Source organism: Botryllus schlosseri, chromosome 11 (genome assembly GCF_051294905.1).
Source record: "Botryllus schlosseri isolate E-star chromosome 11, Bs_hap1, whole genome shotgun sequence".
NCBI classification, from domain to species: domain Eukaryota; kingdom Metazoa; phylum Chordata; class Ascidiacea; order Stolidobranchia; family Styelidae; genus Botryllus; species Botryllus schlosseri.
The window spans coordinates 25,814,889-25,828,555 of NC_137246.1; the positions used below are offsets into that span (position 1 = coordinate 25,814,889).

At 40.4% G+C, this 13,667-nt stretch overlaps 1 protein-coding gene and 1 long non-coding RNA gene across 2 annotated transcripts; one reads left to right on the forward strand and one right to left on the reverse strand.

Annotated features, from left to right (window-relative positions):
- Positions 1 to 4,489: 4,489 nt before the first annotated feature.
- LOC145449929 (uncharacterized) lies at positions 4,490 to 6,731 on the reverse strand. The gene is made up of 2 exons (XM_080328368.1): positions 5,931 to 6,731; positions 4,490 to 4,642 (listed from the first exon to the last, which is right to left on the reverse strand). The coding sequence occupies exons 1-2, from the start codon at positions 6,729 to 6,731 to the stop codon at positions 4,556 to 4,558; spliced, it is 888 nt and encodes a 295-aa protein (XP_080184494.1). The 3' UTR covers positions 4,490 to 4,555.
- A 150-nt stretch (positions 6,732 to 6,881) lies between these two features.
- LOC145450451 (uncharacterized) lies at positions 6,882 to 7,375 on the forward strand. Its single transcript, XR_013918489.1, has 2 exons — positions 6,882 to 6,942; positions 7,211 to 7,375. It is a non-coding gene; the product is annotated as an uncharacterized LOC145450451 (long non-coding RNA).
- The last annotated feature ends 6,292 nt before the right edge of the window (positions 7,376 to 13,667 follow it).

A 13,667-nucleotide genomic window follows, 5' to 3' on the forward strand; every position in this document is an offset into this window, starting at 1 on the left:
GTGAAAACCCAAATGCGATACGCGCGTGTGTTATGTGAATCTATGTACCACAGTACGCACAAGCCTGCGCGTATTGTATATCAACTTACCATGTAAATCTGGAAGTAATTGCGGTAAGAATTTTCTGCTATCATGTATTCATAATCACTTATATCAATCGGTTTGACTAAATTTACATTGTTTTCCTAGCTATGTGTGATCATCTCTTACTACTTACTACTACTACTACTACTACTACTACTACTACTACTACTACTACTACTACTACTACTACTACTACTACTACTACTACTACTACTACTACTACTACTACTTACTACTTACTACTACTTATTGTTGTTTCATGTGCCAATGATGTTTTCTTTACGGTTGGACAAATCAATAAATATCTCTCTCTCTCTCTCTCTCTAATAGTTTCCCTAAACGCATGAGCGATCTCGTCTTCTTGTTGTTGTGATTGTGCGACGTGCGTGCACCGTGCATGTATGTATTAGCACCCACGTCTTGTGAGTTGTTGGAGCAATAGGGATATGCAAAGTTGCACAAGCTACCGACTATCCTCGGGGAGAAAAAAGGATTTTAGTTGACCAATCTGGTATCGGCCTACGTACACTTCTGCGCAGCAATGCTGCGCGTATTTACAATGTAGGCTACGTCACATCGATTTAAAGCTCGTGCGTACACAATTGCACTGTACGTACAGTGCCTTCTGTTTGCTCACTTGACACTGTATACTATGTGTATACTTGACTGTAAATTAGCGAATGTATTGAGCCGGTGTGGCCGCCAACGCCCACATATGTGATTACTGAAAAAATGCTATCGGTTGAAGGTCGGAAATAACCGACATAGTTGGTAACAATGAGAATAGAGTGTCGTGTGTGCCTGAAATTGTTAAAATGTTGCAGCCAACCTTGAACAAATACCGCATTGGCGGGAGAAAGCAAAGTATTTCAATGAGGTCACACAAAAATATGCCCGACCACCACTGTGGAACAGTATTTCGACGGGTATCCGACAAATCGGCGAGCATATCCATTGTCCATGTCCACTGTCCTCATTTACGTCGAAATATAAGCAACTACTCCTCCTCGCCACCTCATCCGCGTTAGCGGTGTCTTACAAAAAGCCTGGAAGTGGGCCGTGCTATAAGTCGGCAGTTACGGAATAAAAATCAAACATATCGGCCTGGTGTAAATGACCATAGTAGTCGACAAACACCATGAATACCACAAACAACAATAAGCAACTACTGAATGAATGGTAGTCCGAGCCCGAGGTTACTGGACCACGGCCCCATCTATCGACCTCACCTTCCGGCACATGCCACCTCATTTTATCGCTTGTCTTTTTACGTTATGTTCAATGACTTTTCATTCATTGTGAATTGTGCAATGTGCCTGTCTTTTCTTCCCATCGTTTCGGCTAGGGGTTATTAAACTGGGATCCACAGACCACTCAGGGGTCCGCGAACAGGGGGGTTAAAGGGTCGGTGAAGGGCAATAACTCTGAAATACATCAAGAAACTACAAAATTAGATTATTTCTTTTGCAATGACGCTGTAACACGGCGGGGTTGTAACCAAGTCACAATAGGTTCCGAGTCACAAGTCAATTTCACCTTTATAGTTTTGACTCGAGTCAAGTCGAGTCATTTTCAATTCACTACCGAGTCAAGTCCGAGTCCAAGTCATCGAGCATAGGGTCAAGTCCGAGTCATGGTATTATGACTCGAGTCCTAGTCCAAGTCATTTTGTTGATTGCTCAGTTTCCAGTTAAAGTCTTAATTGTTAAACCCACTTTTTATAACTCTGTATGGTGATATCGAATGGTTCACATTTATAATATAGCCTACTAATTTTCCTCACTTTTAAAAGTTTCCGAACGCATTTTCAAGTACCAGCACCAATAGACGAAATCACAATAATGTGGTTACTTTACTAATCTTCGAAATTACAATGAAATGTCGGTCTTGGTCGTCTGAGTCTCGAGTCATATGACTTGTTTCGAGTCATGCGCAATGACTCGAGTCCAAGTCGAGTAAAGACACATATTGACTCGAGTCGAGTCATTTCCGTATTTTGAAAAAATGACTCGAGTCAAGTCGAGTCATCAGAAAATATTGATTCGATTCATTACAACCCTGTAAGACGGACGGCGAAAGTGTAGCTTATGTCGGGTATGGGATAGCCCAAATTGGGATGATCTTTATGTAATGACAAAATTTCAGTCATCAGGAAACTTTTTACGCATCATATAGTCTAAACTGGGTCAAAGTAATCGGCTTTCTAAATTTTGAGGCCAGACCACATAACTTGATCCGTGATCAAAAAAGTTTAAGAATCCCCAGTTAGGCTTAGGTGTGTGTCTGATTTAAAAGACCATTCCAAGTCGTTCCGATTCCTTCCTATCTTTTCATTGCATCGCAATCATTGGTGTTTTTGAAAGGAAAACATTATTTAACTATAAACTCAAACTCAGGCTAAGTTAACTTCGAAATCGACCGAAGTCTTGTAAATTTGTCATCGCATATCACAGCCACACACGAATCCGCGGCTGGTAGAACACCAAGGGGGAGAGAGTGAAGCCTTCGAGGATGTGCCGTGGGACGGTTTACAATCCAATTCAAGATTTATAAAATCCACTAGGTGGCCATAGAGGTCATTTCGACTCAGTGCTTCCCAACCGGTTCGTCGCTATTTCAGGTGAATCGCGAAGTATTTCTAATGTCAATGTTTCTTATTACATTTGCCAAATGTTCCAAGCCCTTATCTTCTCAATATTAGACGAGCAAATACACGCCTGCCTTTAAATTATACTGCGTCAAAAGCGCCTCAAGCCACGTTCCTGTGCTCACAATAATTCGTGAGCCAGATTGTCGTGATCGACAATCATATTGAATGGAGAGTGAAATCGAAGTTCGGACCAGTGTTGGGATCAAGTCACTATACCGTCGAGTCACGATTAATCTCGAGTCGTTGCACATTTTGACTCGAATCAAGTCAAGTCACTCGTTTTTTGGAGGTGGCTCGAGTCAAGTCAAGTCAATCACGAGTCAAGTCACGATTCAAGTCAAATTGAATATTCGAAGTATGAGTGATGATGCAAAGTCATTACGTTTTGCTAACTAGGTGAAGGACAAATTAATTGGCCATTTATCTTGAATAATAACGAATACAAAGTTAAATATACATGCAAAAAGGTGTTGTATCCCTCACGCACACGTAGAACTGCTAATAAAATACGTCTGTACCGGTATAGCTACATGCTACAATATGGTATTAACTCTTTCGACGCCGAGCTAAATTTGACGATTGTCTTCAAAACGCCGCGATTTTCACCAAATAACCCCAATTTCAACCGATCGTAACTTCGTCGCTACCTTAGCTACCGAGACGTACCTACGTCCTTATTGTAGCCGCGAACGATATATATCTAATGAACAAGTGATTTGTGGTACAGAACTTCAGAATAACGCGAAACAATAACTTCATATTGTTAATTTATTCGCTAAAAGCTTTTCGACTAACTCTCATCAGTAGCGAACGTTAGTGATGGGGTGAATCAAATTCGAAATGTAAGAACTATTTTGTCTGTATGACGTAATAATAACAAAAACAAACAACTAGTAGACGGGCTAGAGGTTGCCAGTAAACTCGCCCCAAAGTAAATTCGGCCATTACATCAGTAAATTCGGCCCACCGAGAATATTGTATTAAAATGTATTACCAACCGTTAACATGAATTAATTACATAATTATACTATTATAAAGTGATTTGGATGTCAGGGTATGCGTAGATCGCGTAATCACGGGAGATAGCGCGGATATTCACGGGGACCGAATTTACCGACGGCCGAATTCACCGGTTACTCGGTCAATTCTGCCCTCGGAGAATTTTTTATAAAAATGTATTACAAACTATTAATGTGAATTAATTTCATAATTATATTATTATCAAGTGATTTGGAGAACAGGGTATGCGTATAAATACATATATGTGTATATTTATGCCGATGTTTATGGGGCCGAATTTACCGACAGCCGACTTCAATCGGTATATTCGGCCCTCGGAGAACATCGTGTGAAATTGTATTACGAACTAATAATGTGTATTATATTACATAATTATAATATTATCAAGTGATTTGGAGGTTAGGGGTAGGTTTAGGGTTAGGATTAGCGTTAGGATTAGGATTAGCGTTAGGTTCGGTTAGGATTAGCTTAGGATTAGGGTTAGGTTAGGATTAGGGTTGGGTTAGGTTAAGATTAGGGTTAGGATTAGGGTTAGGTTAGGATTAGAGTTAGGTTAGGATTAGGGTTAGGTAATGGTATTGTAACTGTTATTGTTACTCTCGCCCTGGCCGAATTTACCGAGGGCCGAATTTACCGACGGCCGAATTCACCGACGGCCAAAGTGACCGAGGGCCGAATTCGACGGGCCGAATTTACTTTGGGGCGAGTTTACTGGCAACCCGGGCTAGATAGTAACGGTACAAAACAAACGTTAACGAGTACATATTCGGTTACAAATAACCGAAAACACAACACATAACATTAATGAAATATTCCAAGAGTGTAGAGGCGTTCCTTCTGGCGACAGAGAATCGGCTTTCGTAGCTTTATGATCGTAGATTCCAGGACCTTTAAATGAAAAAGAGAACGGCCACGAGCAAGTATAGAAAATTGACTGTCATTGTAATGATCAGCACATTCTGGATGGGATAAGAGATGCTGTCCAATAGCCGAATTACAAGCAGTAACTTGATCATAATCACGCAGTGTGTCAACAGACTGCGATGAAGGAGTTGGAGAAACATTATTTATTCTAATTTGCCGTGGGACATGCTGGCGAATTCTTTGCTGCAAGCGCTGAGACGTGCGACCTACATACCGACTGTCACATCGGCACGTGTATTCATATATTATGTTGCTTTGATTTGTCGCAGGTAGCACATCCTTTTCGTTGCAGGCATCAGAGATTTCGTCGTGAAGATTATCTGAGGTTCTACTTGTGAAAAACAATGGCTCACTGACGATTTAATTTGTTTTTCAAACCTGTTGGACACTTTCCCAATCCAAGGAAGATGCAAATAAACAGGACATTTTCTAGGTCCAAACGGTTTAACTTTTCTGAAATCTTTGAGTTTACGATCTATGGTCATTTTAATGATATGATCAGGATAACCATTTGACTGAAAGATTGACCGAATGTTCTCCAATTCAGAATCAAGTTTGACTTTACTACAAATCATCAGAGCCCTGTGTACCAGAGTTCTTATCAAATTTACTTTACGTTTTACTGGACAGAAAGAATCCCACGAAATGTATTGCCCACTGAATGTAGGCTTACGGTAAACTGATGTAACAAAATTAGCACCCGTCTTTTCCACTACAACATCACGGAATGCTAATGAATTATTATAACCTCTTTTTCCATGGTGAATTTCAGTGATGGGTGAAGACCATTCAATTTGCTCAGAAACAAATCACACTGGGATTCATTTTCAAATATGGCGAAGGTGTCATCAACATATCTTTGATACATTAATGGTCGATCAATATCTTCGAATAACCGTTTTTCGTAATACCCCACAAAAATGTTAGCCAGAATGGGACCAAGCGGCGATCCCATTGCAACACCATCGATCTGTGTATATATGGTGTTATTGAAACTAAATTCGACATCACAAGTGATCAATCGCATTAATTTAACAAAAGAAGACCTTGAGAATGGAGGAGATGGAAGGACACCACCATAGAGTTCATTGGCACAAATCTCTATAGTCTCTTGAACTGGCACGTTCGTGAATAAACTAGATATATCAAACGAACACATAGAGATTTCGGACTCATCGAGATCAACATGACGAATGGTATCAGCAAATGTGAACGAGTCACGAATGCAGTTACCACCATAGACCAAACTCACCGGCTCAAGATATCTCGCAATCCACTTCGCGACTTTGTGATACGCTGATCCAACCATCGATAGTATCGGACGTAAGGGTACATTCGATTTATGGGTCTTCGGAAGACCATACATACGTGGTCGAATGGAGCCAGTGGGTCTGATGTCGTCGTATTCAACAGAAGAGATTTTTCCCGCCTTCTTGAGGGTCAATAGTAGACGCTGAATACGAGCTTCTATCTTGGAGGTGTTGTCATTGTCACACGCAGGGCCAAGGATTTCAAATTTAGACTTGTCGCCGAGAATTGAATCCATTTTAGAAATGTAGTCACACTTATTCAAAATGACTACACCAGATCCTTTATCAGGTTTGGTTATGTGAATTGACTTATTGGATTTCAGGGATCTGATGCTCCTGTAGCAATCGGACGTCATCGTGAAATCACTTCTGTCGATTGGAGTTCCACAAAAACCATGCGCTAAGCTACTTAGTTTGGCTTTAAGGGCCACAATTTTCTCACTGTGTTCCTTTTGCTCTGCTTTCATCATCAAATTTCTGGTGATGATGTGCCAATTGTCCAAGTAATACCTCAAATTCAGCAAAGACTTCCTCACGCTTGATTTCTGTCGGTGGCACAAAAAATCAAGACCAAGAGATAGTACCAACTCTTCTGTGTCACTCAGCTCATAGTCCGATAAGTTGGTAATAACCTTACTACCAGCAACTGCCTTGGTACCGTATCGTGTCTTGAGAAGCAAGTTGATGTTACGCTCATTCTGCCGTACCTTCTCATCCTCTTTACGTGCATCAATTTTGGCCATATAACGACAAAACCGTATCAGGTCAAAATAAGATAAAAACTGCACTGCCTGCTGCTTAAGCTTGGCACAACGTTGAGTTACGGTACTCATCTCTTTTACGCTATACAATATCTAATGATGCGTAACGTGCCTTGATTGATCCTGTCGTGTTGCTAGGACAGGCTTCGGTACGAACTGAGGTTTGGCTGATTTCACCCGCGCTGCTGCCAAGGTATGGATTTTGTTGGTGTTTCTATGGTACTTATAGATTAGCTGTGACGTTGTAAATTTCACAGAATATTCTTATTATATTATATATTGATAATATATTATCCTTAAATCGTTAATTCCTTTTCAATGGCAATGCGGAGGTTCAGAACCGTCGTGAAATACTGCTGCCGACATGATCTTCGGCCGTCGATGCTTCAAGGTTATCATTGTGACGTCAAATCCGCAATAATGGCTCGAAAATTTGACTTCTGCTAGTACCGGTACTCAAGTTTGTTTTTCAGGCGCAGTAACATACCGACGGAGCCCATTTGTGTACGATTACAAGCAACGATCTGCACAAAAACATCATTATTTGTCTCCGTTGAGTCCTCGTCATCTCCCGATGCAATTTTACGTTTGAAAAACTTGAATAAATACGTATATATTGGTGTGAAGTCTGTGTTGTCGCAAGTACATGTACTGACTTGGTGGCTTCAGTAGATCCGATGTGTCGCTAAAGATTGGTGATAATGATGTAAAATGTCTTTAGGTATTGGCATCTGTTGAAAATCATTACCGTCGTGGAAATCTATATCAAATAAAGTTACTATTCCGTACAGGTAATCCAGCAAAATTGTTTCTTAGTAGCAAGTCTTGAATTTTGAATTCATTACCGCACAATGCCCCGACTGCCATGGACGCAAAACGGCATGTCAGATTTTCGAGACAAAAATACGCTCTCTCGATTTAGCGAACATATGGGGATACGCGGCGTTTTGAAGACAATCTCTAGCGAACATATGGGGATACGCGGCGTCGAAAGAGTTAAAAGCCAATTAGAGGATGGAATACGAAGCCTCAAGAAGTTGAACAAATTGATGTCGTACAATACACTACCCATCTACACATCCGTGAGAATATAAACGCATTATTAAACTATATTCGTTCGATTTAAATCAGAGGTCTCAAACACGCGGCCCGCCAGAGCATTTTGTGCGGCCCGCGACGACATTTTAGATTTTTAATAATTTGAAAATATTTTAGTGTCACATATCTTTACAGGTTTTAAAGTCAAAATCCCCTCTTAAATTGCCCCGAAAGCCTGAAACTATTCATCAAACTTCACTATCATATCAATAGGGTCCATCAAACCACTAGGTGTCGCCAGACTTTGGGTGGTAACTGCCTTTGTTACGTATGCGTTGCCGTATTCAGAAACCTGTAGGTTACTTTCTCGATTGTGTAAGGGTATTTTATATGGAAAAAATGGCTACAACATATTCTACGGGGACTGTGAACTCGCTATAAAATGAACTAAAACTTCGGAAAGCTTCTACGGAAGGAAATAAGGCCGATTTGATAACTAGGTGAGAATGTGAAATTGTCAACTAAATGTCGGCTACCAGCTCCGCACCAGAAGTTTTCGAGGTTTTAGTTCATTTTATAGCGAGCTCACGGTCCACGTAGAATATGTTGTAGCCATTATTTCCATATATAATACCTTTACACAATCGAGAAAGTAACCTACAGGTTTCTGATAACGGCAACCGCGTACGTAGCAACGGCGGTTACCACCTAAAGTCTGGCGACACCTAGTGGTTTGATGGACCCTATTGCAAATGCTACCATGCAGTGGAGGATTCACTATTTCGCCGCATTTCCAATTCATGATGACAAAAGCCGACCCTTGCTTAGACGATTCGTTAGACTGAAATTTGTGAGTTGGACTTAGACGCGATGTTTCTTAGAATTACTCAGACTCGGGCTAACTCGATGGCAAAATGAAAATGACTCGAGTGGACTGGGAGTGACTCGGAATGCCGTGAATTTGTTAGAACCGTGGACGCAACAAACTAACGCGTATCCGGGTAATAGTAATAGATCAGAAGGTCGCAGCTTGGTATTTCGCTAACTAAGCATCAAGTGGTTATGGCAACTATTGGCAATCTGTCAGTTACATCTTTGGTCGCTAAACCAGGTTACTAGGGCCACTTACAGCTGGTACCGAGTACCGTAGTGGTACGCTCCAACGATGTAACAACAATGGGCCGTTCGGCGTTCCGACATTTCAATCACTAGGACACATTCATTAATATATTTATATTATATTTATATTTGTTTTTTCTCCTATATTTGATTTTGCTCCTATATTTTAAGATATTTGGCCATGAGATTAATAGCCTACTTAAGCTGATTGGAATTACAATGGTCAACCTAAAAGTGTTTTGATATCAGATCAGTCTCTATTATCAATCTGTTAAATTCAAAATATTCATATGTAGCTGCAAAATTATAACCCGATAGCTTTGATGATGGCACAATACATTTGTCCGCCCATATGGTGTCTATATGTTAATTAATATATAAGTACAACAACAATTCTATTCAAATAGTTATAAATATGATGATTCTTTTCTTGCCAGGCCTAAATTTATAGCATAGCATGGCCTACTAAAAACACGGCCTTACAGTCTGCCTGTCTACCTGAAAATTAAGAGGCCAGCTCTGAAACAGTGTAAATCTCACGGTTATACCTACGCAGATGGTAAGTAGCGCGCAAGTCAAAACGACAAGTGGATTCTGAACAGGATTTATTGTGTTAAGATGATGGAATATCGTTTTAACACGGAAACAATCATTTTAGTCCCAAAAGAGCTGCTAGTCAGGTGAATAACCCACTGATATCACTGCAAAAACTCGTGCGGATGAATACAGTTGTAGTTGTTGTTGAAGAAGTCAAGACATTTGCAGTTGTGCGGGTTGCGCCGTGTGTTGCTGTTCGTCGCATTGCACTTGTTTCTTTCGCTGTATAGAGTATATTCACGAGCTAAGGGTCAGTATTATCATTTGATAGGTTAGTTGGCAATCAGGTTACTGTTCGTCGACAGTGTCAGCGGTTCAAGTTGACGCGAAGAACGTCGTGTTCGAACGGCTCCATTGTAGTATCATAATCTGCTTTCTCGCAAACATAGTCTTGGATACGGTAGTCTATTTGACGAATTGTATAACTGGTAGCTTTGGTTCTAAGACATTTATGATGACGAAGGCATGTTCATTGTAACTGTTTCTATAGAATTTCATTAATTGTTGCAAGGCTTGGATATGGTGCTGTGTCGGAATACTATTTTAAAGTGATATTAGGCTAATTTGTTAATATTCATTTTCTAGTGTAGATAATAGGCGATGGTTCTTAAGTGCTGCGTGGTTGGGTGTACTTTTGGATATACTACTGTGAAATCTGCCAAAGTCTCAAGCAGGGGATCAGCATGTTATGTACTATGAGCTATGTTTGGAAGGCTTTCCAAAAATCAAGAGTGCCATGAAAATTGACGTCAATTGAGGGTGCAGATGCAACATAATGGGATACCTGTGCCTTTACCAACATGGTTCCGCACAAGCAAGAATACTCTGCTCAAAAGGAAATGCGAGCTACTAAACTTCCCAAGCTATTTGGATAGTCTAACTGATCCGGATCCCGAAGTGGATATTTTAGAGGAGCTGCTTAATCTAAGATACCACAAGGCTGGAAATACTCTGGCATCATCTAGCACTATGATCCGGTACTGCTTGCTTTTACGTTATATTTCTTGCCAAGCGTACAAGACACTTTTGGAAATGTTCCCTATGCCATCTTTGAGCTGTTAGCGAACAAGACTAAAGGGACTGTTGATTTTTCAAAGGCCATGGAAATTTTTGAGGATGTCATTGTGATGGTGGATGAAATGTATCTGCAAAAATTGTGCAATATCATGGTGGCAAATGTTATGGTGCTGATGAAGACGGAAATATTTGCCAAGGCGTTATAGTGATAATGATCAATGGACTTGAAAAATCGCTTCCTTTAGTCCTACAAATTTAACCAGAAACACAAGTTTAAGGTGCCTCGTTAACGCAAAACCTGTCTGATCTCGGATTTAATGCGAGAGGTATTGCTTCTGACAACCACAGCACCAACGTTCGTGCTTTCAATATACTGTCATCACAGTTAGGATCAAACTCCGAGTTGTTAATCAGTCATCCAAGTTGCAAGACAAAAATCTATCTATTTTATGACAACGTTCATTTGGTGCAGAACCTTCGCAACAATCTACTGAATGCTAGGAGATTTTCCTTTCCATCATTATATATCAAAGGTGGCGATATATCCATAATTAGCCCTGCTGGTTATATTGCATTGCAATTGGAGTGTAATTTGCGAATGGCTCCAAAGCTAACAAAAAAGCACTACATCTGGCCACAACAAGCAGAACGTCAACCTGGCACTGGCTATCTTTGATGAAAAAACCATAGCAGCTTGCTCCAAATACCTTCCAGATAAGGCGGATACCTATTGCTTCCTCAAAGTCATACATATGTGGTGGAGTGTTGGAAACAGCAAGCAGAGGTACTTCCCTAATAGTCTTGGTAATGCTGTCATTCTACGGACTGCACCGAGTGTAGCTTATCCCTCACGACTGATGAAACCGAAGAGGAATATGATGAATATTTCAGTTTGGTGGATAGGCCTAGGGGACGGTTGAGTGTACCTGCCGTTCAAGGTGGCCCATTTTGTATTTGATTCTTTCGCAGTTCTAGATTCGGCTAATCAGCTCAAATCTAACCGTGGCACTGTTCCTCTGCTCCGTGCAGCATTATGTGTGTTGAAAGTTGTGTTAGGTAAATCCCGAATTGGTTGTAATGCACCTAGTGAAAATAGTACAAATGTCGCGTTCATAAATATTGTGAACATTTTTTACAATAGTCAGCAAAAATTTGCGAATTGCTCACTAAGGGAATTTCGCCAATTTAAAGAGAGGCAAAGGCAAAAGAAGTGATTGTCCTGTAAGGCTGTGATATTTGTTTCCTAAGGCTCTAATTCAAGAGTTTCTCCACCCATTTTTCATTGATTATACAAATTTCGTTCCTAATTTTTTCGTTATATATTGCTGCAATATACTATTTTTTACATACATTGTGCACCGGCGTGTTAGTAGAGTACCAAAGACAGGTAGCATTATGACAATATCGCATTTTCTGACCAATTGAGTGCACAGCTGGTAAGGGTTGGAAAGTAGACTTTAGGCCTCTTAATTTTCAGGTCAATAGGCAGACTGTAAGGCCGTGTTTTTAGTAGGCCATGCCTGAACAGATCTCCATAGTTTTCCCTGTGAGTTTAAAAAATACAATATTTTGACTCTCCGCTCCTACTGCTGAATTGTACTGCCAATGACCTCACTTTGCTCATTCAATTTCCAACAGTTTGTTCTTCCTACCAGTGTTGGGATGACTCGAGTCACTTTTTCGTATGACTTGACTTGACTCGAGTCATTTTGCTAAAATGACTTGACTCGGCGTATCAGAAATGTGGATTGACTCGGAGCAAAATTCACGAGTCAATTTCAAGTCATCAAGTAATCGGTGTCGATAAAAATCACTGTATCTTACATATGTTTGGATTGTTCGCGCAACGCTGGTGTAACCTGTGAGAGCGGCCAATCATTCAATGATCGTGCGTTTTACTGAGCCTCCATTGTTCTCTCACAAATATATTGATCACAAACGAAGTGATCGAAGCTGACAGCACGTTGTCGTAAACTATAGTATAGTAAAGTAATTTAATAGCAAAATATCTATTTCTGTTCTGTGTTCTTGATTTAACCAAACCTATTGTTTTATTGAAATTGAATTCGCAAATAGTTGATATAGTCCTCAACCATTGACGCAGGCTGGAATTGCATCATATCAATTTGCAAAGCGGTTATGTATTGCATCTTATCAATTCGCTTCTCTATTTTGGCTGGTAACTATAAACTGAAGCTGTGCAATTACTTTCGTAGTTTCTTAGTTCTACTTATATGCGAGCGATACAGCGCCTTACTTGCGTGTATATTTAACTCTATATTCGTTCATCGGTTCAAAATCAATGACCACTCAATCTTTATTTCAGACAGCTAGCAATATACAATGACGTAATCGCAACTCATACCTCGAAAATGAAATTTAACTTGAATTGTGACTTGACTTGAGTCAGCTCCGAAAATCGACTGACTTGACTTGACTCGAGTCACCTTCGAAAATCGATTGACTTGACTCGAGTCAAAAGGTGCAATGACTCGAATTGACTCGTGACTCGAAGGTAGTGACTTGATCCCAACACTGCTTCCTACACGGTTGTCAAACAAAGATTCCGTCTCTCTTGACGTGAATAATGCAACATGCAACTGATAGCGCATCGACTTTATTTTCATCATACACAGAGCGCCTAATCAAGATCTCGAGCTCATTTCAGCAGGGTTGTAATGATTGCTTAGTTGTGCATGACTCTAACCAAGTCGTAGGCCTACGATACGAGGCTAGACGAACAAGACAGACGTTTCATTTTAACTTCGAAGAATAGTGAAGTCTCATCAGTATCGGTATTTCGTCTATCAGTCCAGATACTTGGATAATTACAATATTATGAATGCGAGCCATTCTAAATCACTCAAGCAAAGTTAAAAATGTGGGTTGGACCGGATTGAACTCGAGACTAAACAGTGAACACAATTACTCTAACTCAGGGGTGACCAACCTTTTCAGCCGAAGGGCCACATTCGAATGACGAACCACTGCGCGGGCCACTAGCCGCGCGAATATTTTTTGGAGTTCATAGGTCAATAACATTGTCACTTGACCATATTGCGGGCTCAGTTTGCGAGGACTGGGCTATTCGGCACCTGGACATATCGAAATCGAAAGCTTCGATCAACATGCGTCAATCATTTTGTA

Bases quoted from the DNA above. Each gene is read 5' to 3' on its own strand.
- LOC145449929 (XM_080328368.1), bottom strand. From the start codon at position 6,731: ATGGCCAAAATTGATGCACGTAAAGAGGATGAGAAGGTACGGCAGAAT. The intron at 4,643-5,930 runs GTGAGTTTGGTC...TTTCATTTAAAG, and splicing joins TTGCGAGATATCTTGAGCCG to GTCCTGGAATCTACGATCAT.